The sequence below is a fragment of the Dermacentor variabilis genome, chromosome 1, assembly GCF_050947875.1.
Source record: "Dermacentor variabilis isolate Ectoservices chromosome 1, ASM5094787v1, whole genome shotgun sequence".
NCBI lineage: Eukaryota > Metazoa > Arthropoda > Arachnida > Ixodida > Ixodidae > Dermacentor > Dermacentor variabilis.
The window spans coordinates 207681870-207709544 of record NC_134568.1 but is presented as its reverse complement, the minus strand read 5'-3'; the positions used below and the strand labels follow the sequence as shown (position 1 = coordinate 207709544).

Below are 27675 nucleotides of genomic sequence, written 5' to 3'. Positions count from 1 at the left end.
CTGTGAATTCTTCGTAAGTAATAATTCACACTGATGTAAATGTGCAACTTGGCTGTTGTGTGCATGGTACTCTACAGTGAAATGTCCTGCATGTTCTTCCAGCTTATTTAGATGACACCTGCTTCTCCCTTTCAGGAAGCTGGAGAGAGAGCTCGAGCAACTGTGGCAGGTACTTGCCCACGAGACTGAACTTAAGGCATTGCCAGGCGACACAGCACAAGCTTTTGCTCTTCACCAGCTTGCGTCACAAAATTAGCCCTGTGCCAACCGCGGTAAAAAGAAAATGACACAGTATGGGCCTTTTTCACAACTTTGTTGTCTTGTCATGTGCTTTAATATTAAGCACTGAATGGTAAGCAACAATTTTATCTGTTGATTTGCAACTGAAACACAACTGTTGATTTGCAACTGAAACTACTTAAGGCAGCCGACATGGTTGCAACTATGTGTGTACTGGCAATGTTAAATGTAGAATTGTGTCTTGCATACAGCTTGCTTTATGTCAGCCAAATGGGCATCTTGACATTTTTGCAAGGTGCAATGAACCAGGACTTGACCAAGGAAAGCTAATAGTGAAAAACAACATAGACCAAGGAAGGAACCTTCCAACCTTTATTAGATGGACTACAGCCCAAGATTGCATGGATGAGCCTGTGCAGACATGTAGATTCTAGTGCCTGTGTATACTCCTATAGGAAGCAGAGTTGTGCAAAGGTCTGCCATATTTAGATCTATTGTGAGGGAAAGCCACTGCTTGGGCTTGCAGGAGCCAGTTAAGTGCTGCCAAAACACACTTTGGCCCTTTATTGTGTGTTGATACAATTATAATGAACACATTTCACTTATTGATTGTACATATGATTATGCCACAATGACACAGTGTTTGAAAAGAGTAATGTGCATGAAATGCACTACATAGAAAAATTGTTGTCGAAGCAATGGTGTCCACCTGGCAACAGATGGTGTGAGTACATTGGCCATGCCTCCCTGTTGATGGCGGCATACCTTAACTTATTTTGAACAAGGCAAGTACTGTTACAAAATCAAGAATAAATTAGATAAAGCATGCTTGCAATAACCACCTCTATGTTCATTTTCAGCTAACAATGTGTGTTCCGTCTTGATAACGATGTAACACGTAGTTATAATTTGGCAAAGAGCACCAATGACTTTGAACACTAAAGGCAGAAATAATTGTGACATATGTGTATGATGGAACAGTAAACATGTGCTGGTACTCTTGGAAGTGCTGAAACCAGCACAGCACAGGTGTTGCTGCCATTCTGTTGGCTTCCCTGATGAATCATGACACAAGTGGCTCAAAGAAAATGCTGAACTCTGCTCTCTATGGGAGTGTGTATAGGAACACTAATACACTTCACGCAAAGCGATGTGCCTAAAGCTATGCAAGAAAACAAAGCATAATTTAACAGCTGACATGTCAACCTGACCATGCCGAACAGAGTAGCCAACTGTCTAGAGAGTTGCTCCTCTTTGTGACAGTGTCTCCATGACAAAGTACCTTTACAAGTTTTTCTGCTCTTCAATGTTGTATGTACAACACTCATTTAACCATGAACCTCTGTTGACACAGTCGACTTCCGTTAATTCGACCCTGACGGACCGATGAAATTAATCAACTTATCCGGCGGGTCGAATTACACAAGATGCCGAAAAATACTTTAGAACACCACGATTCATTTTGTCTGATTCTAATATACGCCCTCGAATCAAATGCACGCCTACGTTCGATTTGTACAAAGTAGAAAACTAACGTAGATCTAGCAGTCATCGTCATCTTCCCGTGCTCCAGCGCGTGTGTGTCATGCTGTGAGGTTAGAATAATAATAAAAAAAAAGCTTCTTTGGCTCCTGCCATCGGTCCGAACAGTTCTCAGGTTTTTCGCTCGCTGACTCACGCATTGTTGTATTGACCCTAACCTCAGCCCTTATTGTAGAAATAACATTAAAGCTCCTAAACAAAGTAGAACTCTTACACGCTCCTGTTTTTTTCTTTTTGGGAAGATAGCTGAGGGTCTAATGAGTGTTGCACAACGGCGGCCAGTTTTCTAAAGTCAGCTTTGTCGCAATACATTTGGATTATGCGATAAAGCATATGAACGTCGCGAAGCACTTGTATTGTCTCCGTTTGCACCGCGCAGGCAATCATCGGCCCAATCTCTTTGAAAGAAATAACAAAAAATGCGCGTGTTAGAATAGAGTAAATACTGTAATCAGACATTGTGAGCTACTGTTATTGCTTAAAAATCTTCCTAGGGCAGGCCGAAAATAGGCATTCTCGACGGGATAATGACGTTAAGTGGTGCAGTGCGAAGCAGAATAGAGGGACACAGAAAGGGTGTGCAACGCATTCACTGACCCTTAAGCTCTATTGGGACACACTTCCACTAAAATGGTCACTATTGGAGTCACCGTAGGAGTCAGACGCACGCATGCCTACTGTCAAATTCGGGTTATCCGGCGAAAGCCAATTTTAGGATCGAAATAAGGAAAGTTCAAGTCCATAGAAATTCATAGGCGCCAGCCGGGATCGAATTAGCCGGAGTCGAATTAAAGAAAGTCTAATGTATTACTGAATTCGGTTTTAACATAGTTCAGAAAGAGACAGAAAATTATAATACTTGGAATTTTTCTAATATTAACGAGAATAATTTTAGAAAGTGACCTTATTTTTAATAGGGCACAACATGTGTTATTTGAAGCGCAGTTATTTGAAAACATGTTTTCTTGCGATACTCCAGCTGCATCGGTGTCATTTCTCAGCTTTGGGCAGCTAAAGAATAAAACTAATGGTGTTCGATCCTCTCCCATTTCCCACCTGAAGCTTGTCTCTGGGTTAGTCTTTTAATGTTGAATGTAGCGTGATGTCCCGAAGAGCAGTAGAAGCAGCGGAATGCAAGCTGCACATGCAATGAACGCTGCAACTCAATGCCAGAAGTGCCAAGACGTGGCAGTACAGCAACATGAGGCTGAGACAAAAAGCAAGGATGCTGACCAAGACCTAGCTCTCTTTGGGAGCAGGAGGCGGACGCACATTATGCCCTGTTTAGGGATGCTGCAGTGCATTTGAAAAAACAAGCCTTACTTTGTGTAATATTCCAATACCTTGCTGTTGCTGTCATCTTGCGAAACTACAATGTTTTTAAATTGTCCAGTAAGGAGTAATATATGATGTCATGGGTGTGCTCAACCCTTAACATATGTTGTGTCTGGCATCATGTTTTCCCTCATATTTCTTAACAAATATTTTTTTAGTGCATTAGACCTCTTTGACTATGCAATAGCATTTACTTTTTCTAGCAGCGGTCTGCAAAATCACATGCAGACAGCGAGCAACCTTTGAGCTTTGAGTGTGCATTCATGCGAAGTCCTCGTTTTGCAACCTCATTCACTGCAGCATCTCTCGTAGCGGTTGTATGTTGCTTTACGACCCCATCAATCAATCAAATTAATCGTACTTCTTACTGTTATAACTTTGCTACCTATGTAGCTTTTCACTATTTTAACATCCAGTTTTATGGCTATTTTCACTATTTTAACGTATAGTTTTATGGCTGATGCATACAACAGTTTCATTTACCTTGAGCTTAGTGCCACCTTCATATTCCTTAATATGGCCATAACTGTAAGAAGTAAAAAAAGTTACTTTTGATTTGGGAAGTTTAATGTCCTAAAGCTGTACCATGGGCCGAAATGCTTCTAAAGGTGGGGCACCGGGTCAGTTTCGACTGCCTTGAGTTCTGTACTGTGCCAGCTTTCATTCAAGCAGTACAGTAGCAATAAAAAAAATTGTATGCCAATTTGACAACTGATACATCAAAGACAGCATTAAGTGAGTTCGTACACTGCTCGAAAGTACTAGGGGTCTGTTTACTGACTCACAGCCTCGCCGCGGCCAAGTGCAGTCCTGGCTGGCAGTTCTTGGAGAAGCCCCCTGCAGCATTGCGTTGCAGCACCACAACATCGGCTTTCACTGCCGCAGCTATTGCACACCTTTAATAGGTGATAGCTGAAATGTCGCCGTTCGCAAAGTGAGCATCATGTTTCGCTCTGGCAGCATTGTATTCCAGCGTCACACACTGATTTCGTTTTAGTTTATGCTGTCAAAAGATACAGAATAGGAAACGAAGCGCTTCTCCGACCGCCCAGGCCCTGACAGCTCAGCATGTGTTGGTGTCTCGTGACGCAACGATTTTTGCCGAGTGGGCACGCCAAGACATCCCACCAAAGCAGCTACTGACCCAGTTCGAATACGAGGGGTGTAAACGCAAGATAGCCGAAGCAGCAAAAACGACATGCGTCTCCAGCTGCTTGGTGCGTGTCTATTCGCGGAATGCTTCAAATTCTGGAGATGTAAAGTACAATTGAGTATGCCAAATTTTTTTTAGTGACTTCGGGTTGTAAGTTTTCCCCCAAAACAAATGAACGAGCTTCTACTGTATATGCAAGATAACTTATTTTATAACCATCGATCATTGCGTTTCATCAAACAAAATTCAGGGCTCTTAGACATGTTGCGTTTATGTTTGACATCGACCATGCAGTCACATGCTGCCCTTTGGCACACGAAAACAGTTGCGGAACTCCCTTTAACAGCTTTGCCCTAAAGTCACGTATTTATATACACCTCTAATCAACGAGTTTTCTTAAATTAAAACGGCCAAGAAGCTGGGCCCTATTGGTTTGTTTTCCATTTAATAAATGTTGGAAGCTTGTGCTGTTCCTTCCTATATATGCTCTGAATGAAAAAGAGAACTGAAGGAAAGCATAGCAGAAATTATTTAATATTCATGCACACAGTTTTGACTCTGAACTGTGTGTGCGTGAATTTGCGAGGTGTAGAAATGATCCAGAGGGAAATGCAAGTGGATGAAAAAACAACCTCTCAGTGTTTATGCAGTTATCTTTCTGCACTCTTAAAACAGTTGCACCCTTTGGGGTGTATATTTGTCCCACAACAATAATCGTCATCTGCCTTGCTTGCGTTTCCTTTCTTGAAAACTCAGCCCTCACTACTTTCCTGTCGAGAATGCTGTGTCATGCTGATAACACACAAGCCATTCGCGACTTGGAAGTACTGGGCTTGCAGCGTTAAAGAAATACGGGCAAGACAGATGACGATTATCGTTGTGGGACAAGATAATCCCCAATGGGTGTAAATTTTTTTAAGAGTGTGGATAGATGCAGTTATCAATTTTTACGATGGAGCAAAAGAAAAAAGGAAATGATGTTGCAGTTTGTAAATAAAAGGTTCTGTGAGGTTAGAGCCAAATAGGTACTTGGGGTAGTGTTAACATTTACCGTGTACAACATTGCCGAGCAACCATTTCAATCAAGGAGCAAGCTGGCACTTGTCTTAAGCGCTAACCTACACACCGGCATCGGCGTCGGTTCGCGTCTGACAGAAGCGGGATAATTCAGCTGGTTGCACCCACGGTGGCTGACAGGTGAACAAAGGCTAGACTCGGGGGTGTGACCAAGAGGGAATGTAAGTTTTACAAGAAGAAAAAGGGGGTCCACGAGCCATTGTCAATAGAGTGAGATTCTAGAAACTTGCAGGGTACCCCCCTTTTGTTCAAGGGACAGTGTAGCGGAGTTGCTGAAATGGGCACACAGCATGCCATCGCCTTCCCCAACCAGCCAGTCTCGTACGCTGATATCTGGCAGAGATGTGGACACCTCTGCGTGGATCCCCTCTTCAGATGAGGGAGGAAAGAACTTTCATTGTACAAACTCATTCAGTTCCAGAGGCCTTTTGCCCAGAAATCGTGGTCACGTTTTCCACAATTGGACGCAAGCTGACGCTTACGTTGGCGCGTATGTGTGGTTAGCGCTTTAGCAATCTTGCAGTGCAGCTTGCTTTTTTCTTTTATGCTCTACAGCAAGAAAGCCATGGACTGTGTTCATTTTCTCAAGTTGTATTTGTGACATCCCATTCCCGACCCATTAAGACAACATGAGATTGAAGTTCAATGAACACTTCTTGAAAGTGATGTGAACTCGGTGACTTTATTTTTTACTTGTTCAAATGAACTATAAATAAACTGATTCTTTCTCTCACCTGCATTCCTGTGTCCAAGCTGTGTTGAATGGATCTTTGGCACTTATGGCAACGCATTTTCAGGTAACTTATAAGAGCCAAGTGTTATTGTGTGCTTCTACAGTTTAGCCTCGTTATAACAAAGTCGCATCTGACACTAAAGATGCCTTTATTATAAGCATGTATTCAAAACATACTGATATTGGTGAGGAACATTTTAAATTTATCTCAGGTCTGATCATTTATGTTGAGGTTAACTGTATTAACACTTGAACCCTTTCCAGTACACATTTTCATTTCTGCAACACCAACATTCTTGCAGTTATTTACTTTCTACAAAGTTCTGTTCCTGGTACTTTTTTGTGGAGAACACAATGTACAAGCGCAGTGCTTGTGGTAGATAGTGCTCACAAAACCAGTGTTTAATGTAGAACAAAATTGCACCGCATAGGATACAGTATGGATGGTTTTCCAAACCAGTTTTCTATTTTTGAAAAGTGCAATATCTTGTTGCACTGAATCACAATAGTGTGGTGCCACAACCCTGGTAGCAACTATAGTACGAGCAGTTCAGGTAGAGTGTACTAGACAATGGTCAAGTGGGCCGAATGGTGCTCTTCCGTTGAGGTGCCGCGTGTGGAAAAATTATGCAAGGGCGCTGTGAGCGAACTGGATTAGGACGGAGACACGCTTCGTGGCAAATTTAACATTAATTTTGCTGCAGGCGCCGAGAGCGATTGCGCCCGTGCACTCTTATACTGGTGCTTTATTTCAACCGCAAATTTATGTTGACACCTTTTTGCTACATACATATACATATTTGAGGCATGGGTTATACAACATGACGTCTTCAATTTTGCTGTCATTGTCAAGTGTGTTGTCTGCAAGCGAGCGAGTGTTCGTTGCGCGGACGATGTTTTTCTCGCAATAAGTTTGTGCAGTAAAATTTTTTATGGTTTTACTTACTTTGGTGCACCCATGACTCTTGTCGGCCGGTACCAAATGTAGTTTTAGCCAGGTGAACTGCTGTTTTCAACATTGTTTTCTAGAAGTAACACGTAACTTTGCAACAGGAGCTGCCTATCTGCAACATGAAGCTATGTAAAAAAATTTTAGTGATATCATGTCTTTTTATGCGCGATTCTTGTTGGTGGAATGTTGATCAGGAACAGTGATCAAAGAAAACAATATTATAGTAAAATAAACCAGGTTTATTAACTGCGTGGTGCAAAGAGATGCAGATGACCAATACACTTCTAGTTAAATCTAAGGGTGCATAGACATATATATCCAGTACATATATGCAAGAGAAAAAATTATTAAACATTCTAAATACACTGATTGAAAATGTGAGAACTCCTGACCGGAATAAGCATGTTTCTTTTAAAAGCTGCACCAGACCCAGGCGAGCCGATTGACTTTCCGAGAAAAGTAATCAAGGCAATTATTGGGTGTTAATATGAACAATAGTGTTAGGGAAAAGATATTGCCTATGTACTCAGATTGAACTGGGGAGTACAGGAAGTCTTTACCAATGTAATCTCCATGGCTTTCTGACGATCTCCTTCAACATGCCAGCAGGCAAAATGAAGTAGAAACGTATAGCCTAATCAAATGATATTTGCTATTGAGATTGTGTTCGACTTCAGAATTCACTATTAAAAATTATCAAATCGCTGTTTCCATTCGAATCCAAAGCATAACACCACTTTTGACGTCTCAAAGGTGAGGGGCCGATGCAAGTGAGGACTCTTGTTCTGAATGATTGTACTGCTGGACAGCCGTGGTTGTTGCGCAGACGTGCACCAGTTCCCGAGAGAATTAATGCATGGGTGCTAATCAGTTCTGCTGAACAAGTTCCTAGCTGTCATTCAATACAAACACCCTGTTTTGGGGCAGTGTGTAGATGTGCTAACTTGATTCAGGCTAGGAAAACACCTTTTTTTTTTAAGTCTCACGTCATGTCTGCAACCCATTAAAGGGACCCTGAAACGCTTTTGACGATTTTCTACAAACGTATTGAGTCGTTAGAGTAGGTCCTTCTGATCATTAATTGACACATATAAGTGCTCCGCGTAAAGCGTGTAATTTATTATAAGGTTTTAAATATGCACATCGCTGCCGATCGCAGCGCACTGCTCGGCGGAATTTTAAGCCGCCCCTACCCATATGACCGAAATCACCCACACGACGTCAGTGGGGCGAGCTATCCGATTGGCTGACAAGGGCGCGTGATCGATAATTTTTCCAACTTTATGGTAAACAAATGATCTTCGTAATAGTTTGAATGTTAGTTAATTTGTTTTTATCAAAAGAAAGTAACATAAAGAGAATGCACAAGAATAATTTTTCAGTACGCTTAAGCACTTCCGGCACACAGCATGTGTCGTCTGCTTGTGTTACAACGTACTCCATTTTGAAGAGAGCGCCGCGGTCAGAGTCGGTCTCAGTCTTTTCGCGAGCACTATGATTCGACTTTGTTGCCTTGTGGACTGCAAACGTAGCGACTGGCAATATGTCAAGCTGCGACATCGTGTCCCTCTGCAAGGCAGCGTCCGAGCGAACTGGCTGCTGCGCATCGGACTGCCGCTATTCGATCGGCGCCAGGATTTGCGCGTTTGTGGCCGTCACTTTACACCGGAAGATTACTAACGCAATAGCGTTTCCCGAGTCCGGTATTAGGGAAAACGCAAGCGCAAGGGGACAGAGTCTGGCCGCTTGACTTTGCCGTAACGGGATGAGCCATGAGATGAGCAGAAGGGCAAATGCGAATGGTCGGCACGGTGCAGCCACCTGGTGGCACAGAGCTCAACCATACACAGTAGCAGCAACGAAGTGTATTCTTCTTTGCTGCTGGTGTGTATTTTTCGCAGGAGTGTAACACGTTGTTTTTATAAATGTTTAAAATGTTTTGCACTTGGTTAGAGCAATATTAGCGCTTTGTTTGGCTGGTTAAGCGCTGCACCAACAAGTGTATTGACCGCGCAGACCGATCAGGCCGCTCACGTACGTCTACGCTAAACTTCCTTCATCAGCTTGAGTTTATGCCTGCAGTCATTTGCCGAAATGACCAGCTTGCCTGTGGTTACCGGAATACAAGACACGTTCGGCGCTACGACAGAATGCTCGCAACGCACGCTGCTTCGATAGCTCTCGCTTGGGGTCGACGGCCAAGCGGCTAGCGGAGCGGTCTCGCGCGGGCGGGGGCGGGCTCCAAAACAACCGGAAGTGGACGATGTGACGTCGCATCGTGACGCTGAACCAGTGAAGGCGGAGCTTAGCCCCACTCGCTCGGCGAGCGAGTTGAGGAGGAAAAGCATGGCTAGGGAGGAGGGTAGCTTCTAATCGCTTGTAGCTCCATTAATACGTAACGCTTCACTTAAATTGTGGTGCGAATGTTCCACTTAAGCTGTATCCTACGCGTCTACAAAATTTGTCCGAACCGTTTCAGGGGCCCTTTAAAACTGGGTTCCCCATGTGGTACCGCACTTCAACGAACACAGCAGATCTACAAATATCTCTGTGTGTAAGGCATGCCGTTCCTTTAATTGATTCAGTATTGTCCTTATGACAGTGCGCCGGAAAGCTGAAAGCAGCCATTTATAATATATATATATATACAGAAAGCATATATAGCTTTCATTGATTATGAGAAAGCGTTTGATTCAGTCGAAACCTCAGCCGTCATGGAGGCATTACGGAATCAGGGTGTAGACGAGCCGTATGTAAAAATACTGAAAGATATATATAGCGGCTCCACAGCCACCGTAGTCCTCCATAAAGAAGGCAACAAAATCCCAATAAAGAAAGGCGTCAGGCAGGGAGATACGATCTCTCCAATGCTATTCACAGCGTGTTTACAGGAGGTATTCAGAGACCTGGATTGGGAAGAATTGGGGATAAGAGTTAATGGAGAATACCTTAGTAATTTACGATTCGCTGATGATATTGCCTTGCTTAGTAACTCAGGGGATCAATTGCAATGCATGCTCACTGACCTGGAGAGGAAAAGCAGAAGGGTGGGTCTAAAAATTAATCTGCAGAAAACTAAAGTAATGTTTAACAGTCTCGGAAGAGAACAGCAGTTTACGATAGGTAGCAAGGCACATGGAAATGGTAAGCGAATACATCTACTTGGGGTAGGTAGTGACCGCGGATCCGGATCATGAGACTGAAATAATCAGAAGAATAAGATTGGGCTGGGGTGCGTTTGGCAGGCATTATCAGATCATGAACAGCAGGTTGCCATTATCGCTCAAGAGAAAAGTGTATAACAGCTGTGCCTTAGCAGTACTCACGTATGGGGCAGAAACCTGGAGGCTTACGAAAAGGGTTCTACTTAAATTGAGGACGACGCAACGAGCTATGGAAAGAATAATGATGGGTGTAACGTTAAGGGATGAGGAAAGAGCAGATTGGGTGAGGGAGCAAACGCGATTTAATGACATCTTAGTTGAAATCAAGAAAAAGAAATGGGGGGGCATGGGCAGGACATGTAATGAAGAGGGAAGATAACCGATGGTCATTAAGGGTCACGGACTGGATTCCAAGGGAAGGGAAGCATAGCAGGGGGCGGCAGGAAGTTAGGTGGACGGATGAGATTAAGAAGTTTGCAGGGACAACATGGCCGCAATTAGCACATGACCAGAGTAGTTGGAGAAGTATGGGAGAGGCCTTTGCCCTGCAGTGGGCGTAGCCAGGCTGATGATGATGATGGTTTACTCGACGCAGTCGTTGCCGAAAGCTTTATAAATGGTGGTTGTTGCGAAGGGCAAATGTGCAAGCGAAGCGGGCAGCCTCGCTCGGACGGTCGGTGTGTGCTGTCTGCCTGCGAAATGCCCTCGCATCGCGGCTCCCGATCTTGCCAGTAGCTTAGTACTAGTGTACTAGGCGCTGCTTTTCAGAACGGGTACACGTTCGAGGTAATTTTACTGAACTGGTAACTATTTCATGTCGGAAACAAACTTCAGCCGGCAAGGAAAAAAAAAAACATACCAACGGCGAGAAACCGGCCCGCCGGCACCGCCTCTGTGGAGGTAACGTCGGAAAACGTCACATGCCAGCCGTGCTGTCATTGGCTGTAGCCAAACGACGGTGCGGTTGTCGGACGCATCAGACGATGAAAATCTGCCCGGTTTGTCGCACGCCGGGCGTCCGATCCGGCGCTTTGGCACGACAAAACACCTAGATTTCGGCTGCCGTGCTGGCGCGTCGGACGCCGGATCGGAGCATGTGTCTCGCTTTAATTTGTATTGGCACTCTTAAAGCACAAGTAGGAACAAAGCTGTCCAGAGAGCATGTTTTTGTTCACTTCCTCTGGCCGAGCTTGCTGCTGAGACACGAAGTTCACCTTTCGAAGGTATATCCTACAGCTTGCTTGACTTGCAGGACTTGAATCTGGTTCTGCCATTGCATCTTCTTTGTCACACTCTCCGTCTTCGGGACGAACACTGGAAACAATTTCCAGATCTGAGTTCAGCAAAGGTAACCAGCTCACTGTCGCACTGCGCATAGCCGCCCCTGAAGGGGCGATCTGGGGGCGACAGGCATCAGCTACGCCAGCCTTTTAACCTTATGTCACCTCTCTGCAGCCACCAATCCTCCAATCGCCTTTTGCTAATTTCCACGGCATATTTATTTACATGACTATTATTATATCTGAACCCTAGGGCCTCAGGAAGCGTGACTGTGGCTGCATCGACATCGGGATTGATACCATCACATTTTAGTATGAGTTTTTATATTGTTTCTACAGATTTACCACACACAGTACATGTGTCCTCTTCTTCGTTAAATTTTTTTTAAAGCTCCGCATTCTAAGACATCCTGACCTAGCTTCAAAGAGAAGGGAACTGCCTCTTGAGTTATCATAAAACGCTTCTGTCCGGATCTGCTGTTTCCAGTCTCGATATAGTTCAACACTATGCTTCTTTTCCATTGAATTTATCCAATTTTTACCTTCCGCGTTTTTAACCTGTTGTTTAATGCTCTGTCTTTCTTCATCCTCGTGTCTGGCATACTTACTGGTTAGCTTCCTAGTTCTTTTCCGCCATTGTGAGTCAACGCTCTTTCTGTATAGGTATTTAAATACCTTAGCTACATTAAATACCGAATGGATGGATGGATGGATGTTATGAGCGTCCCCTTTGGAACGGGGCGGTGGGTTGCGCCACCAAGCTCTCGCTACTATGCTGCCTAATATCCTACCTAGGTTAACCAATGAAAAAAAGAAAAAAAAAAACACTATGAACTATCACGTCCAAATTTTCTGATCCCCTATTGCGAACTGTGCTTTTGTACGTCTCCGTCTTTTGTCGTTTCCCTACTTTTCTTCCACCAATCCTCCAATCACCTCTTACTAATGTCTATTGCGGACCTGTTTGCTTTACCACTGAACCCAAGAGCTTCAAGGAGGCCAGTGGCGTCTAAATCGACCGCTGGGTAGACGTCTTCACATTCTAATAAAATATGCTCCGTCGTTTCCCTCGCTTTACCGCAGCAAGCACATGCTTCTTCCTTCTTATATCTCGCTTTTATTTACCTGTGCTGTGTGTTATTAAAATTCTCGATTTTCTTTAAATACGTTTACCGAAAATGGTGCTAAAAAGCGCCCTCTGTCCTGAACTGGGTAGTACCAAGCTCGGTCGTCTGCTTCAGAAAACACGTTTACAATATGGACCCGCCACTCTCGGTTGTGTTGTACCATGGCTTGCAGCGAATATCAGGCACCGAAGATTTTTTCAGGGGTGGCACGCTGCGTAAAGGCAAGAAATTATGCAACGCCAAATACGTGTACGCCGTTAAAGAAATAAGCGGCGAAATTTTAGCGCGGTGTCAATCGCAAGTGAAGCGAGTCGCGTACGAAGTTGAACTTCAGTCAAGGTTTGCACACTGCTAGATTCAGGCGCGCAAACGCGAGGAAATGCTTGCTATAAATGAATTCAAAGAAGCGATAAGCAGACATCATGTGTACGGAATGGCTCGAGCGCATGACGCTACGTGCCGCTACGGCAGCGGTCTTAACATGCCGCGAAACGGCGGGCCTCCTGCAATCTTTGTTGACTGCATGCCGCTAGACTAGTTATGCCTGCACTGTAGTAGCGGCCACCTGTCCCTTTAGCAACTGATAACTGATGCAATGCATATGAGCTCGCAGTAACGTACGTGCGAATCGCGCTGCAGCGCGAGCTCGTGCGCTGCTCGCTTGATGTAGCTTTTAATGACAGCGCACGAACATCGATGTGTTGCAATCAATACTACCTTGCTGTGCTGCCTCAACGTGCTGGCTTGAGGTCAAGAATGAGCACATTTAACTCTCTAACCTGCGCTGCTCGTAGTGGGGTAGTGAATTGTCACCGAATCAGCCCAACCATTTGTGGTCATTTGCACACACCTGGTCACTCCACCACTTCGCACTGGTCGAATTGTTCATTGTCGCTGTGGCCGGGTCTCGAATCGTGAATCACCAGCCATGCCTGCTGCTATATCGGTCTGCCATTGCGACTGTAGGTGCAAAAGACTGATCTTTAGTAACGTTGTAGATAATCAAGCAAACTTCAAGACAGGCGAAGCAGTCAACCTGGCGTGAAGTTTCGCCTACCCAGCGCGACGAACTGAAGTTACCCAGCGCGCCCGATGCTCCGCTTCGCGAGGCCTTGAAGGAAAACGGTAGAATCTGATGTTGGGATTCAGGCCTTCTTGTTCATGGCAGCCCACGACGCAGAAGTAACGACGGTGACGCTTTTTCGAGGCTGAGCTAGGTCTCTCCGGATCGGCGTCGCCGATTCCTTTTGCTTCCAGCATTACGTCTCACGGCACACGGAGAGTCCGTTTTCGTTAAGCTATAGGCTGCGGCCTGCTCGCGGCACGTGGTCTGTGAGAAGTGAGGAGCCTTTTCGCACTCGCAACAGAGCAGAAAAAAGTGCGAATCGAAGCAAGACTCGGGCTAGAAACGTGCTTCGCCACAGCCAGGGCTCAATACTAGCCCATGCTGGTACTACCCAGATAACGTTTCTCGCCGCCACTATACCTCAAACTCCAGCGCAAGACGCCCATAAAGTCCAAGTGCGATTAGATCCTACAGGAGGCACGTACGCAGGATTTTTTTTCAGGGGGGGGGGCAACCCAAGGTAACTTTTCTATGCAAATGAGGGAGAGGGTACTTTTACTAGTACAAATGTGAATAATGCCTACCATTCGCCATAATGACGCGTAAACCCGCAAAAGAGAATAGAAATAACATGTATCTCACAGGTATACGCCTGTGAGATACACCTCTTCTTTACTTAGCAAACAAAGAACCACATCAAATGGACTCGTGCATGAAAGATGCTGCAGTGTTATGTTTGTGCCTTGGGATTTGCCTGACGGGAGGCCAGTGCTGTGGTGTGTCGATCGTGGAGGCAGCATTCATCCCCACATGGTGCCTCTTCGGGCACATGACGACTACGTGCACGGCTTGGGTGTCCTCGCGGCTTCATGGCGTCAACGACGGAAGCGGCCGCCGGCTCACGGACTGCTATTCGGCCCCTCCTCGTGCCGGCAGCAATGCAGCCCCCCCCCCCCCCCTTTGTGCGGCGGCGCCCCTGTGCGGCGGCGCCCAGGGGCAACCCTTTTACCGACCACCCAAGGACTATGTTTCGACACCCTGCCTTGCAGATTGTTCCCTTTGTCCTATGCCGGGCCATTGAACTTGCCCGGCGCACCATTCCGACCGACCGCCAGATTGGCCTGACGACGCAGCGCGGTGCCCGGAGGCGCCAGCCACTGAAAGCGGCGTTGGTACCACGGAGGCTGCCCGGGCCCTCTCTCTCTCGACCTTGTTCGTCCTTAGGGACTGTCTGGGGAATCTGGGGACGGGGAGGTGTTATTTAATCAGCTTGGAGCTGCTCTGTTGCTCTCGATCACCTGATAACCACGCCAACTTGTACACATTGTATAAAGAATTCTTCGCCGAGAAAGCTCTCCTCGTCTCTGACTCTGCGTGAAGTGGGGTCCAGACCTCCTGCCGGCCACGCATACGTCGGCACACGCAACAGCAGGAAGAACATTGCCAAGAACATGTTAACCAGAAAAAGTGCAAAATAAAGATTTCTAGTAGCGTTTTGTGAATGATCTCTGGAAGAATTATAGCGAAATGTATATTTGCGGAACAACCACAGTTCTTTTGGATCCCTCCTTTACTGCTCTACCAAATGACAAAACCGACTCGTGTTATTATTTGGTAAGTTGCGCAACGATGGTCACCAGTCCCGTACAACCGCGTAAAGCACCGGACACTCTTGTTCTAGACGTACTGCGCTCACCACGGAAGGTTAGAAAAACACCCCCATTGGCACAGCAGGGAAGTGGCTACGTCAGCGGCTCGAATGATAACTGTAGAAGAGTCTTTCAAAACACAAGGAATTATATTCTCCACTTCCAGCAGCGCTTTCTCTACTTCCTTTTTAAATAAGATGTTGATCCATAAATATTTTCACAAACAATTTTCGCTTTTCGTCCCTGTTTGGCTGCTGCCTTGGCTTTCTCCCTTAGTAGATCGTTTAATTTCTCATCTCCTTGCACGAAATTTTGCACGAAAAGTGCTGTACAATTAGAGAAAACAATTGAGACTCAGGTAACGGGTGACAGTCCTATTGCTTTTGGGTTGAAGGTTATTCCAGGGTGTGATGATGGACGCTGTTTCGCAATATACTATTTTCCACCTTATCTAACCCATATCGCGGTATAATGGTTCCGAGGATCTGCCAGCGTCGCGGAGAGCCAGTACTCGAGGAAATAATGAAGCAAAACGAAAAGTTAAACGCGGCGTTTTCTGCGGCCGCAACTCGTTCCATGAGCGTATACACCAGCTCACTATGAACCGAGTTTCTTTCTTGGTCCCCGGATCAGTCTAAACAAAGTAGGTTGGACTATATAACAAAGCAACAGCGATGCGCGTGATCGTTGAATAGATGGTGACATAAAGATTGTGTTGGGCAATAAAAATTAATAAAAAATAAAATAACTAAAATAAAATTTAAAACTAAGCCCTGCCTGCTGCAAATAGATGTGGACAGCTGAATTCATCTTGAGTTAATCGCGCGGGCACCGAATCCGTGAGAAAACTGGCCCCAACACCCCAGGGGATGCCGATAACGACCGCCATCCAAAAGGAGTGAAAAACTTGACAACCATTCGACTCTGTGAAGACGGAATGGCATCGAACGCTGACGACAGTCAAAGCTCTCAAAGGAAAAGCAGTGTTTCACCTCCGTTGCTGGTCGGCCTGAAGATATATAGTGTTATATCGGGCTAACCCGCGGCGGAGGTGAAGCAGGCGTTAAGCACCCCCCCCCCCCCCCCCCCCGCCCCATACGTGGGCCGCTTCCGAAGATGGTGCAACATCGGGTCGACCCTCGGCGGAGGTGAAGCAGACGTTAAGGACTACCCATACGTGGGCCTATCCCGTGCCACTGACCTTGGACCCCTCTTTTTGCACGATCACCAGGATCGGCCCACATTATGATTTTTTCTGTTAACGGACGCCGAAAAAAAAACCATGGAAGTTAGTCATACACTGATTTCGCTTTAAAAGGCAGCAGAATGTTGACCGCCAAGTGGATTGATTTGTCGGCGCTTTATGAATGTGTGTGAAGAGCGGTGGCGTGGGCGCAAAGGGGGGGGGGGGTATGTCACTTCATTTCGGGGGGGGGCAGCCCCCCCCCCCTTGGGTACGTGCCTGTCCTATAGACGTCTGCACGCCGAGTTCCATCATAGACGCCAGCGCTCGTTTCTCCCCTGGCGGAACGATTTCACCTCCAACGGGCGTAGGTTTCCGCCGCCGCTTCCCTTCACGGTCGCCCCCGCGTTCGGCTCGATCTGCGCGCGAAACGTCTCTTGTTTGCGACGGCCTCTTCGGATGACCAGAAATTATTATTGTGTTGTTAACTGACACGACAGCAATGTAAACACCAAAGGGTTGATGCCACCAGTGAAATTCTGGCGATTCACAAGAAAATGGTACGAAAATAGCAGACGACGGACATGGATTACTACGGTACGCCGAACGAAGTAAACAACTGGCAAACGAAGCGAGCTCGTTCATTGATCACTCCTGAGTGTATGGCGGTTTTTATATGTAACCCACATGAATTTAATAATTACTCGGTATATAATCCTTTTATTCATATAAAAACTTTCAGTTGTTCGACCAGCGCGCGCTGTCCTGTCTTCTTTCTTCTGTTTCGTTTGTGTGGGCGCTGCCCAAGAATGGAAACCATGTCTGTTGTATGCGCTAGCAGTGGCCGGTTCACGCGTGCCGAGAAATTGAATATGTGCGCGATGCATTGAACATGACCGGAGTTCATTCCTGCATCACCACTGCACCGATCGATCGAGTTACTGGACGATACACGCCCGCGTCTTGGTCGCGCCGGCATTGCTGAAGCAAAAATGATTACTAATACTTTCAACTTCTGTCTCTTGAGCACTGTTAAAAAATGGCCAAGCTATTTACATTGCTGCCTCTATTCTATATTGTAGGGGACGTACTAGTTAAAGTTGTGTGCGCATGTCGTACTTGTGCTATGCATCGATATATTTTGTTTATTTCCGCACAGTGTCGATGGAAGTGCGTTGTCGCCATCACAGACAACACGGATTTGTGGCAAACATTTTGTGAGAAACTGCAAAAATGACTTTGGCTAACACGCATCGTATGTGCCGACGATTTTTCCGGCGGCGCACATACGATGTCGTTTCCAATTACCTGCTCAGCGTCACTTACATGGCTAAGCAGACGCTGCCCTTTCGCCTCATTGCAGCCATAAAAATAATCGTCAAGCGTAACGATCGTCTTAAAGGCAAATAGAAGCGTGTACAGTCTGTTTCACATTTAGGGGAAAACTCGGAACGTATTGCATCGCGATGCGGCAAGGAATGGAGTCGAGCAGGCGCAGACGCTCGAGGGGCGGAGTCGTGATCTGCGTCGTCTGCTACGGCGGCGCGCGCTGGCCGCATTGTCGGAAAGCGTGCTACTGTCAGGGGCAGTGCACCGATTTCATCGTTACTGCGGGCACTGAGCTGATATTCTTTACTAAACGTTGTGCGACGCCAAACTCTGAGCCTTCATTGGCGATAATGGAGTTCCACAAACTTCTTTTGACAGCATGCTTCGTTTGTTCTTTCGAAAAGCCGGGGCACTAAGCGCGTGCACGTATATTCACTGTGTGTGCTACCGTAAAAAGCAGCGACAAGACGCACCAAGATCTGCGCGCAACATGCTCAGTGTTTATTTGACTCGAAAGGAAAACAAAGCACTCAACAATGATAACTATGGGGGTCGAACACGATGAAACAGACGGATACGAATAAAGGAATGTTTTAGGTTAAGACAATGAGCTTGAAGCGATTTTTCTCGACAATCATTCGCTACACCAGACAGACCCTGCCCGCCGGCGGGGAATTGGACACGTCATGCTCCGAACTTCAGTTAGTATCTCGTCATATCCCCAGCGGCAGCGATGACAGCGCTCATCCTGGAAGGCAGTGAAGTGTAGAGTGACTTGATCAGCGATGTGTTCATTCGCAGCACGTCTCAGTCGCTGACGATGGTGGATCGAAGCCTATCCTCGGGCGACTGATAGAGGGGATGGTGCACCAGCGATACTTTCAACGAGCCCCAGACATTTCAAATAATGTTGGCGCCCGGGGATTGAGGCGGCCACTCCAAGAGAGTGACGGCGCGCTCCTCCAGCAGTTCTTGCACAACACGAGCAGTGTGGATTGACGACCTATCATGTTAGAATATATAGACGCCTTCCAGGAACGGGCCGTCAAGAACGCATCGAATCAGTACGTCGTCTATGACTGCCCTGCACCTTTCGGCGATGAACTTACCTTCGAAGCGTGTCAGGGGGCGTCGCACAACGCTTAGTAAAGAATACCGGCTCATTTCACGCAGTAACGATGAGATCGGCGCACTGCCCCTGACAGTAGCACGTTTCCCGACAATGCGGCCAGCGCGCGCCGCAGTAGCAGACGACGCCGTTCAAGACCCTGCCCTCGAGCACCTGCGCCTGCGCGAGCTGCTGCCGCCATCCGACTCGAGCGCTCGCCGCATCGCGATGGTGGCGCTTGGTGGAGCTTGGTGGCGCAAGCCACCGCCCCGTTCCAAAGGGGACGCTCATAACATCCATCCATCCATCCATGCAATGCGCTCCGAGTTTTCCCCGAAGTGTGAAACAGACTGTACATCGTCCTTCGAATAAAACGTCCACGCACACACACGTAGGCACACACCGCGCGCAAGGCGGCGCGCTTATTTCCGCAAGTGAGGACGTACCTAAACCTAGAGTGTGCTAGACAATGTTCGAGTGGACCTAACTGCGCTCTCTCGCTCAGGCGCCGCGTGTGGAAATAAATTTGTGAGGGCAATACGAGCAAACAGGATCGGCAGTATAATAGCAAGAGATTGGTGGCGCAACCCACTGGCCCGTTCGTAAGGGGACGCTCATAACATCCCTCCATCCATCTATCCATTACGGCGGAGACGCGCTTCGCGACTTGAATCAACGTAATTTCGCTGCAGACTCCGAGACCAATTACGCGCGTGCGCCATTATAATAGTGCTTTATTTCCACCGGAAATTTATATTGACACCTTTTTGCTACGCACACGTATTTGAGGCATGGGTTACACAACACGTCTTCAATTTTGCTGTCGTCAGTGCGTAGTCTGCAAGCGAGCGCGCGTTCTTTGCGCGGACGCAGTTTTTCTCGCAAGTATGTGCAGCAAAATTTATGGTTTTACTTGCTTTGGTGCGCCCGCGACTGTTGTCGGCCGGTATCAATTGTAGTTTTAGTCAGGTAATCTGCTATTTTTAACACTCTGTATACAGGGTGTCCCAGCTAACTTGCACGAAAAAAAAAAAAAAAAAAAACCTATGCGTTCTTTAGAACAGAAATCGTGTGGATGTTGTTAGCGTTTATCTAAACTTGCAGTACTTCAACTGCCGCCCGAACCCACTGGCGTTTATCTCGAAACCAAGCACAACGCGAAGCGAGGGATGTTTACAAAGCACGGTTGAGAGCGCTGTAATCACGGCGTTTCCGGGCGCACAGAGCGCGCCGTCACGTGCAATTTTTTAAACTCCGGGGGATTTCGCTTTTCCCGAATAAAAACGGCCACGCTAAGTCTATCTCGTTGAAAGTCCCTGGGTTGGGCAATATTTGTGAAGCTCCACAAGTTTTCTATTGACGCCTCAACGTTTCAAGTTGTATTTAAAAAGTTAATTTAAATTATCTCAACTAATAAATAAAAAAGACGAGCAAAAAATGGTACTGTAAGCTTGGATAAACACCAACAACATCCACGTGATTTCTTTTCTGAAGAACGTATAGTTTTCAAAATCTTGGTCCAAGTTAGCTGGGACATCCTGTACGTATACTAACCCACAAAAACGGCGATGTTAAACTGAAAAAAATATAGGCATATTAGCTTACTCCCACAGTATTATACAAAATTAGAAATAATAATCAACAAGATACTAAAACTTATAACTATCGAAGAGGTCAGAAGGGCCTTGTAAGACATGAAAAGAGGAATAGCGGTAGGAGAAGATGGAATAACAGTTCGTTTAATCAACGATGAAGGGGACAATGCTTGGAAAACTGGCGGCTCTTTATACGAAGTGTCGATCGAATGCAAGGTTCCCAGAAAACTGGAAGAATGCAAACATTGTACTAATCCACAAATTGGAAAATTATAGGCCCATTAGCTCACTCCACGTATTATATATTTACCAAAATAGCCTCCAATAGAATGAGGGTAACACTGCAGGACTATAGTCAACCAAGGGAACAGGCTGGCTTCAGGAAGGGATACTCTACAATGGATCACATCCATGTCATTAATCAGGTTATTGAGAAATCGGCAGAGTATGATAAGCCTCTCTATATGGCTTTAATAGTTTACAAAAATGAATTTGATTCAGAAGAGATACCAGCAGTCGTAGAGGCATTGCGTAATCAAGGGGCACAGACCGCTTGCTTAAACACCTTCGAAAATACCTACAGAGATTCCACAACAACCTTAATTCTACACAAGAAAGAAGGTACCTATAAAAAAAAAAGGGAGTCAGATAAGAAGACGCAATCTTTCCAATGCTGTTCACTACGTGCTTGGAAGAAGTATTCAAGCTATTAAACTGGGACGACTTAGGTGTAAGGATCGACAGCAAATACCTTGGCAACCTTCGGTTTGCAGATGACATTCTATTCAGCAACACTACAGATGAGTTACTACAAATGATTGAGGACCTTAACAGAGATAGTGTAAGTGTTGAAGTTTAATATGCACAAGACAGATAATCATGAATAGCCGGGCAGGGGAACAAGAGTTCAGGATCGCCAATCAGCCTCTAGAGTCTGTGAAGGAGTATGTTACCTAGGTCAATTAATCACAGGGAACCCTGATTATGAGAAAGAAATTCATAGAAGAAATGGGTTGGATCGCATACAGCAGACATTGCCAGCTCCTGACTGGAAGCTTACCATTGTCATTGAAAAGGAGTGTGTACAATCACTGCACTCTACCAGTGCTGACATATGGGGCTGAGACTTGAAGACTGACAAAGAAGCTTGAGAACAAGGACTGCGCAAAGAGCAATGGAATGAAGATTGCTAGGCGTAACATTCAGAGACAGAGTGGTTTGGATCAGAGAGCAAACGGGTATAGACAATATTCTAATTGACATCAAGAGAAAAAAAAAAAAATGGCGCTGGGCAGGTCCTGTAATGCGTAGATAACCGTTGGACCATTAGGGTGACAGAATGGGTACCACGATGGGTACAGATTTCCCAATTTCATTGCTCCACCTAGTCTTCAGCTGTCCTCGACCGAGTTTTCCTTCTCTTAGTACCCATTCTGTAACCCTAATGGTCCAACGTTTATCGAACCGGTGCATTACATGGCCTGCCCAGCTCCATTTTAATGGGCCTATAATTTTTCAATTCGTTTAATATCTCTATTTTTGTGGATTAGTACACTTTTTGCATTCTACCAGTTTCCAGGGAACCTTGCAGTCGATCGACACTTCGTATAAAGAGCCGCCAGTTTTCGAAGCATTGTCTCCTTCATCTTTGAATAAATCTACTGTTATTCCATTTTCTCCTGCCGCTCTACGTTTCATGTCTTGCAAAGCCATTCTGACCTAATCACTAGTTATAGGTGAAGTTTCTGTATCCTCATTACTGTTTCTAATGGAGGTATCCAGACTCCTCTGGGTACAGGTCAGTATTAAATTCTTCCGCTGCTTTTACTATATCTTCGAGATTGCCGATATTACCCTGCTAATTTTTCATTGCATACATCTTGGTTTGTCCTATGCCAAGTTTCGTTCTTATTGATTTCAGGCTGGGCCCATTTCTTTACGGCTTCTTCAGTCTTTCTCGCGTTATAGTTTCGAATATCACTTATTTTCGCCTTGTTGATCAGTTTGGACAGTTCCACGAATTATATCAGAGTTCGACACTTTCACTCTGCCGTTTCTTTATTACATCCTTTGTTACTCTTCCTCAAGTTGCTGCTTCTGAAAGCAGCCTAGCTACGGTTTCTACCATTATCCCTATATAATCTTCCATATCTCCGTTCTAAAGCTGCATATTTGTTTGCAAGCACCAGCCAGAAGTGGTCTGCTTTTACCTTTACAGCATTCAGGTTGGCCTGTTTCTTCTTGACCAATTTTACTTTTTCTTTCCAAATTTAGGTGAATCCCAGCCCTCACTAACCTATGATCCATGCACTTTACCCTACCTATCACTTCTACATCCTGCACTATGCTGGGATCAGCAGAAAGTATGAAGTCAATTTCATTTCTTGTTTTACCATTAGGACTTTTCCAGGTCGACTTTCTGTTGCTACGCTTCCTGAAAAAGGTGTTCATTATTCGAAGCTTCTTCCTTTATGCGAATTATACTAGCACCTCTAGCATTCTTAGAATCGACGCCGTAGCTGCCAATTACTTGTTCACCTGTCTTTTTTTCCCACTTTTGCATTAAAGTTGCCCATTACTACAGTATAGTGAGTATACTTCACAAAACTGATTTACTTTCTCATTGTGACTGGATGTTGGACTGTGGGCTTGTACTACCTTTAATCTATACCCTTAAAGTTTACGACTTCAGCTGCCCTCTCATTAATGTTGAAAAATTCGCGAATGTTGCCCGCTATGTCCTTATGGATTGAGAATCCTACCCCGCATTGCTTCTTATCTGGGAGACCTCTATAGCAGAGGACATGGCTGCTATTCAGCAATGTATAAGCCTCACGAGTTCTTTTCATCTCACTAAGGCCGATGATATCCCAAACAATGTCTGATAGTTCCTCAAAGAGTCCTGCTAAGCTGGCCTCACTCGACAGAGTTCGGCAATTAAAGGTTCACAGTCAGTTTCCATAGGCAGTCTGTCGGGACCCCGAGATTCTTGGCACCCTCTGCTGCGTTACAGGTCTGACCGCCACCTTGGTCAGGTGCTCTGCACCTGCTGGGGGCTGAGGGCCATTGGGTAATTGTGTGAGTCATTTGGGAGGGAGTGGCCGAATACTGCACCAGGGAGGCCAATTCCTGTTCTGGTGAAGGAGTGTCTTGTTGAAGCTTAGTGGGCCTTCCCAATTTGGTTGTACCTGGATTAGTATAGCCCCACTCTCCCTCGGCATCCTTTGGCGGTGACAGGCGTCACTCCAAGCCTGCAGATGTTGTGCACTGGAGGAGGTGAATTTCAAGCTCACCATCAAAAAAGAGGAAAAAGGAAAAAAAAAAAAACTTATAGGATTTGAACTTCCTGCTATGGCCACCAAGCATTCAACATAGCTCAGTCAGATAATCCCGTAGGCGGCGAGGCTACCTTATCGCCGACAAGTACAGCCCGGAGGGCCCTACGTGCCTAAAAACTTGTTTTATCCACGATATATGTGTTTTCCAGATCACGATGGGTAACTCAATATAGAACGATTTCTAAATGGTTCTGGCCTTGCAGTTCCGGAATCTCACGTGTGCAGATGGCCGTGAACTCGGCTACGCAAACCCTAAAGACATAGCGACGACCTTTGACAGTTGAGAATACATGCTCGTGATCTAAAGGAGTACAAACGGAAACCTGTGAAAACGAATATAAGTGCAAATGTAGAAGAAATAAATGGACGCAAACTAAGATTTTTTTTTAAACTTGAAAATCTGCATGTTAACTTTGCAACTGTTGTTACATTATTTTTCTTATTGCTTGCATCATACTGCAAACCTTCTCATCACCTTTTCTCTTCCTTTAGTGCTTCAGAATTCACTACTTACTTCAGAATTCACCATTAAAAATAATTGAATAGCTGTTTGCATTCGAATGTAACGACAATGCAAGTGAGGACTCTTATTCCGAATGATTGTGCTGCTGGAGAATTGTGGCTGTTGCGCAGAGGCACACCAGTTCCTTAGAGAAAGCACAGGTGCTAGTCGGTTCTGCTGAACAAGTTCCTAGCTATCATTCATTATAAACGCCCGTTTTGGGACAGCCTGTAAATCTGCAAACTTGATTCAGGCAAGGAAAAGTTTTTGACAATCTCACCATGTTTGCAAGACCGCAACCCATTGGGTGCCCAATGTGGTACCACACTTATCTTCAACGAACACAGCAGATGTACAAATATCTCTACATGTATGTGAGGCATGTTGTTCCTTTAAATGCTTCGTTACTATCCTGATGATAGTGCATCGGATAACTGAAAGCAGCCGTTTATAGTACAGAAGCTGCTTAGTTGAGCGGACGTACTATCGGAACGGCATTACATTTAGGTATGAAGTATGAGCCAAGCGCAACATGTTTTTCTCGGAAATCAGACTCTAGAATAATTTCTTTTGCTTACACCCCCAGAAAAAGTCAAAGGAGGCAGCTACTTCCTATTTTTTCTGGCATTTTTAAAAAAATTAATACATATTCTAGCGTTTTACGCCTGGCGATACAATTACACGAGGCCCCCTGTTCAGTTTTCACCACATGGGGTTCTTTAACGAGCACCTAAACAGAAGTACACGAGTGTTTGTCCATTTCGTTCCCATCGAATTCCGCAACCTGGTTTGAACCCATGAGCTCAAGTTTAGCAGCACAACGCCATATCTATTATGTAGTCACTAATTAAGGTACCGCCCCGTTTCTTTCTTTTTAGAGTGAAGTTTTAAAGGATTACTTTCCCTGCTATTGTGTTCGTGTGTAGAAAAAAATATCCTGAAGATAGTGCAATGCAGGGCCGACCCACGGTGGAGGTGCAGTTCGCCTTTTAGGGGCCCACATACACAACTTCGCTGGTCTTCTATCTTCACACTGTGGAAGGGCACAGAGTTTTATTTTGTTGTTAAGCATGGACTGGTCAAAAAATTTCACACGGCTTACACGCCAAAGATTCGCATGTATAATAGCTACCTAAATGTGTTTTCGGCACCCAAGTGCACTGACTGCAATAAAAGAGCCCGTGCCAATTACTCTGCGTTCTGTTATGCGAGGAAGACGGCAAACATCAATGTTGCACTGCAGTTTTCTTTCTTCTTTTTCTATAATACTTCCCGTAAATCTGAGTACAGGTCGCCGGACGGGGCCAATATGTTTTACTTGTTCGAAGCGGCAAGCAGGAAGCTTGCATATTTTTCCATCTGCGTTACGCAAGACCTATTGATGAAAAACTATATGCGCAAAAATACACACGAGAGTTACGTACTTCTTGAACAATAAAAATATTTCTTCTCCAAAGGGAACCGTGCAATAACATAGTAAAATGAAAGCCGACAATGCAGCCGCAATGCACGCACAGTCACCGAGCGGCATTAAAAATAAAGTGAAATCGAGAAAGAAATGCATCTGTCCCTAAGGCATAAATACATGTCATATCCAATTATAAACACCATTTGAGCTGTCTCATCGTAAACAGCAGCACGCGAAGCAGTACGAACGACCCTGCTGAGCAGAATCGATTGCAGTTTCCAACGGCGCAACCTTGATGCGGCCCAATGCACTTCAATCACTGCGCCACCACAGTATTTTTCGTCGTCGCGCGCCTCACTGCAAAGCATGTGCCGACTCAGCCGCTCGTCCCACTCAACCGTATTCTAGCACACACTACTGTAAACACAGCTGAGTGCATACACAGCCGCTCACCCTGCTTAGAGATAATCTGTGGTGTGTGCAAAGAGTTGGCGTAACGAGACGGCATGGCACCAAGTAAGCTATCTTACCGCACGTTTTGTATTGGAGGTTGCGTTATCTCGAGTTACTGTGACCCATTGCGGCAAGAGGCAGACGAAGCATTCACTCCTTGCGGCCAGTGCTTTTCCTGACAGCGTCATCCTAATGCATGCAACTAACAGCCGCGGGGGCGAAGTTCACGCGAAAAGCGTGGCTGGCTTCGCTTAATTCATACCACTGATGTGAAGATATCATCGATGTACGTGGCATGAAACCGTATCATTTGTCGCCGACTCCCAAATTTATCAAACTGTTTTCTTTCAAATTTGCTTTTTTTGATTGCCCGATAATTCAGAAAATGCTGCGGCCCCTTTCCACCTAAGAAACATAGATCGGTGACTGTAGTTATTTGCATAAAAGGCCGAATTTCAATACAACAAAATTTCGATGCAACGAAGCAAACTGCTGATTTTACAGACTTCGTTATATCGAGGTTTAACTATTTGAATGTAATAGGGCAATTCTGAAGTCACATGGGTAAACCAGCAACACCAAGTTACCAAGTTTTTACAGTAAACTATAGCCTTAAATAAAACAGCACTGCATCACAGCGCTCACAATACATGTAGTGTAGCCAAAGGAGATTCTTTTCTGGAATATGCTTAGGAGCCAAGTTCTTGTTCCTCACAAGATGGATCAGCTTGACGATGCTGTTCGAAAGTTCAAGGTTGTGCTGCTCGCAAGCAACTACCTAGTCCAGAAGCCTTGAGCTGGAAAAAGGAAGAAAAATGTGCCTGTGGCAGTGTACACAGCATTCATGGTCTTGTTATCTGCGGCCGCTGCAATTGAAGCTGAATTTTATTCTGCTATGTGGCTGTTAATATTTGTCATCGTACTTGCCGAAACGTCTTCAAGCTTCTCACACAATCAATTTTTCGACCCTCTTTAAACAGGTTCACTACTTCACTTGTCTACTAACTCATTTTTCACTTGTTCAACATGCATCATTTTCATTTGCATCCTGTTGGCTTGAAGCATGTGTGCAAGTTTGGCGCACTGTCTCTTAAGGATTATTTTGCAACCAGTATCCAGTTGAAGTCTTCGTCGTTCTTTCTGCAAGTTTTCTTCAGCTGGAGTAATGGGTAGCATCAAAGGAATAGTGTCACTCACTTAGCCACATATGCATACTCAGAATCTGCACAATGCACTCTATGAAATGCTTCTCGAAGTGGAGCTTGCATACAACTAATGTGGTTGGACCATTTTCTCAGCACGGTGATGAGCCAGCCCACGTTTTTTAAAGAGTCCTGGGTCTGATGGCCTCAAATCAGTGATATTTTAGCCAGTGCCTTGCATGTTGGTAGCCTAACTTATATGAATGACTGCTTTTGAAAATGACTCATTGTAGCAAGAC

General features: G+C 45.4%; 2 protein-coding genes across 4 annotated transcripts in view; one reads left to right on the top strand and one right to left on the bottom strand.

Annotated features, from left to right (window-relative positions):
- Positions 1-6086, top strand: part of LOC142591597 (uncharacterized) — a 71303-nt gene extending 65217 nt beyond the window's left edge. For all 3 annotated transcript variants that reach the window (XM_075703918.1, XM_075703914.1, XM_075703903.1), the window contains one exon: positions 136-6086. In XM_075703918.1, coding sequence (XP_075560033.1) covers positions 136-256 — 121 coding nt within the window. In that variant the 3' untranslated portion in view covers positions 257-6086. The remainder of the gene's footprint in view (positions 1-135) is intronic.
- A 2955-nt stretch (positions 6087-9041) lies between these two features.
- Positions 9042-27675, bottom strand: part of LOC142591543 (uncharacterized) — a 124473-nt gene continuing 105839 nt past the window's right edge. The window contains exon 17 of the transcript XR_012830457.1: positions 9042-11510. The gene's annotated coding sequence lies outside the window, so the exon portion shown is untranslated. The remainder of the gene's footprint in view (positions 11511-27675) is intronic.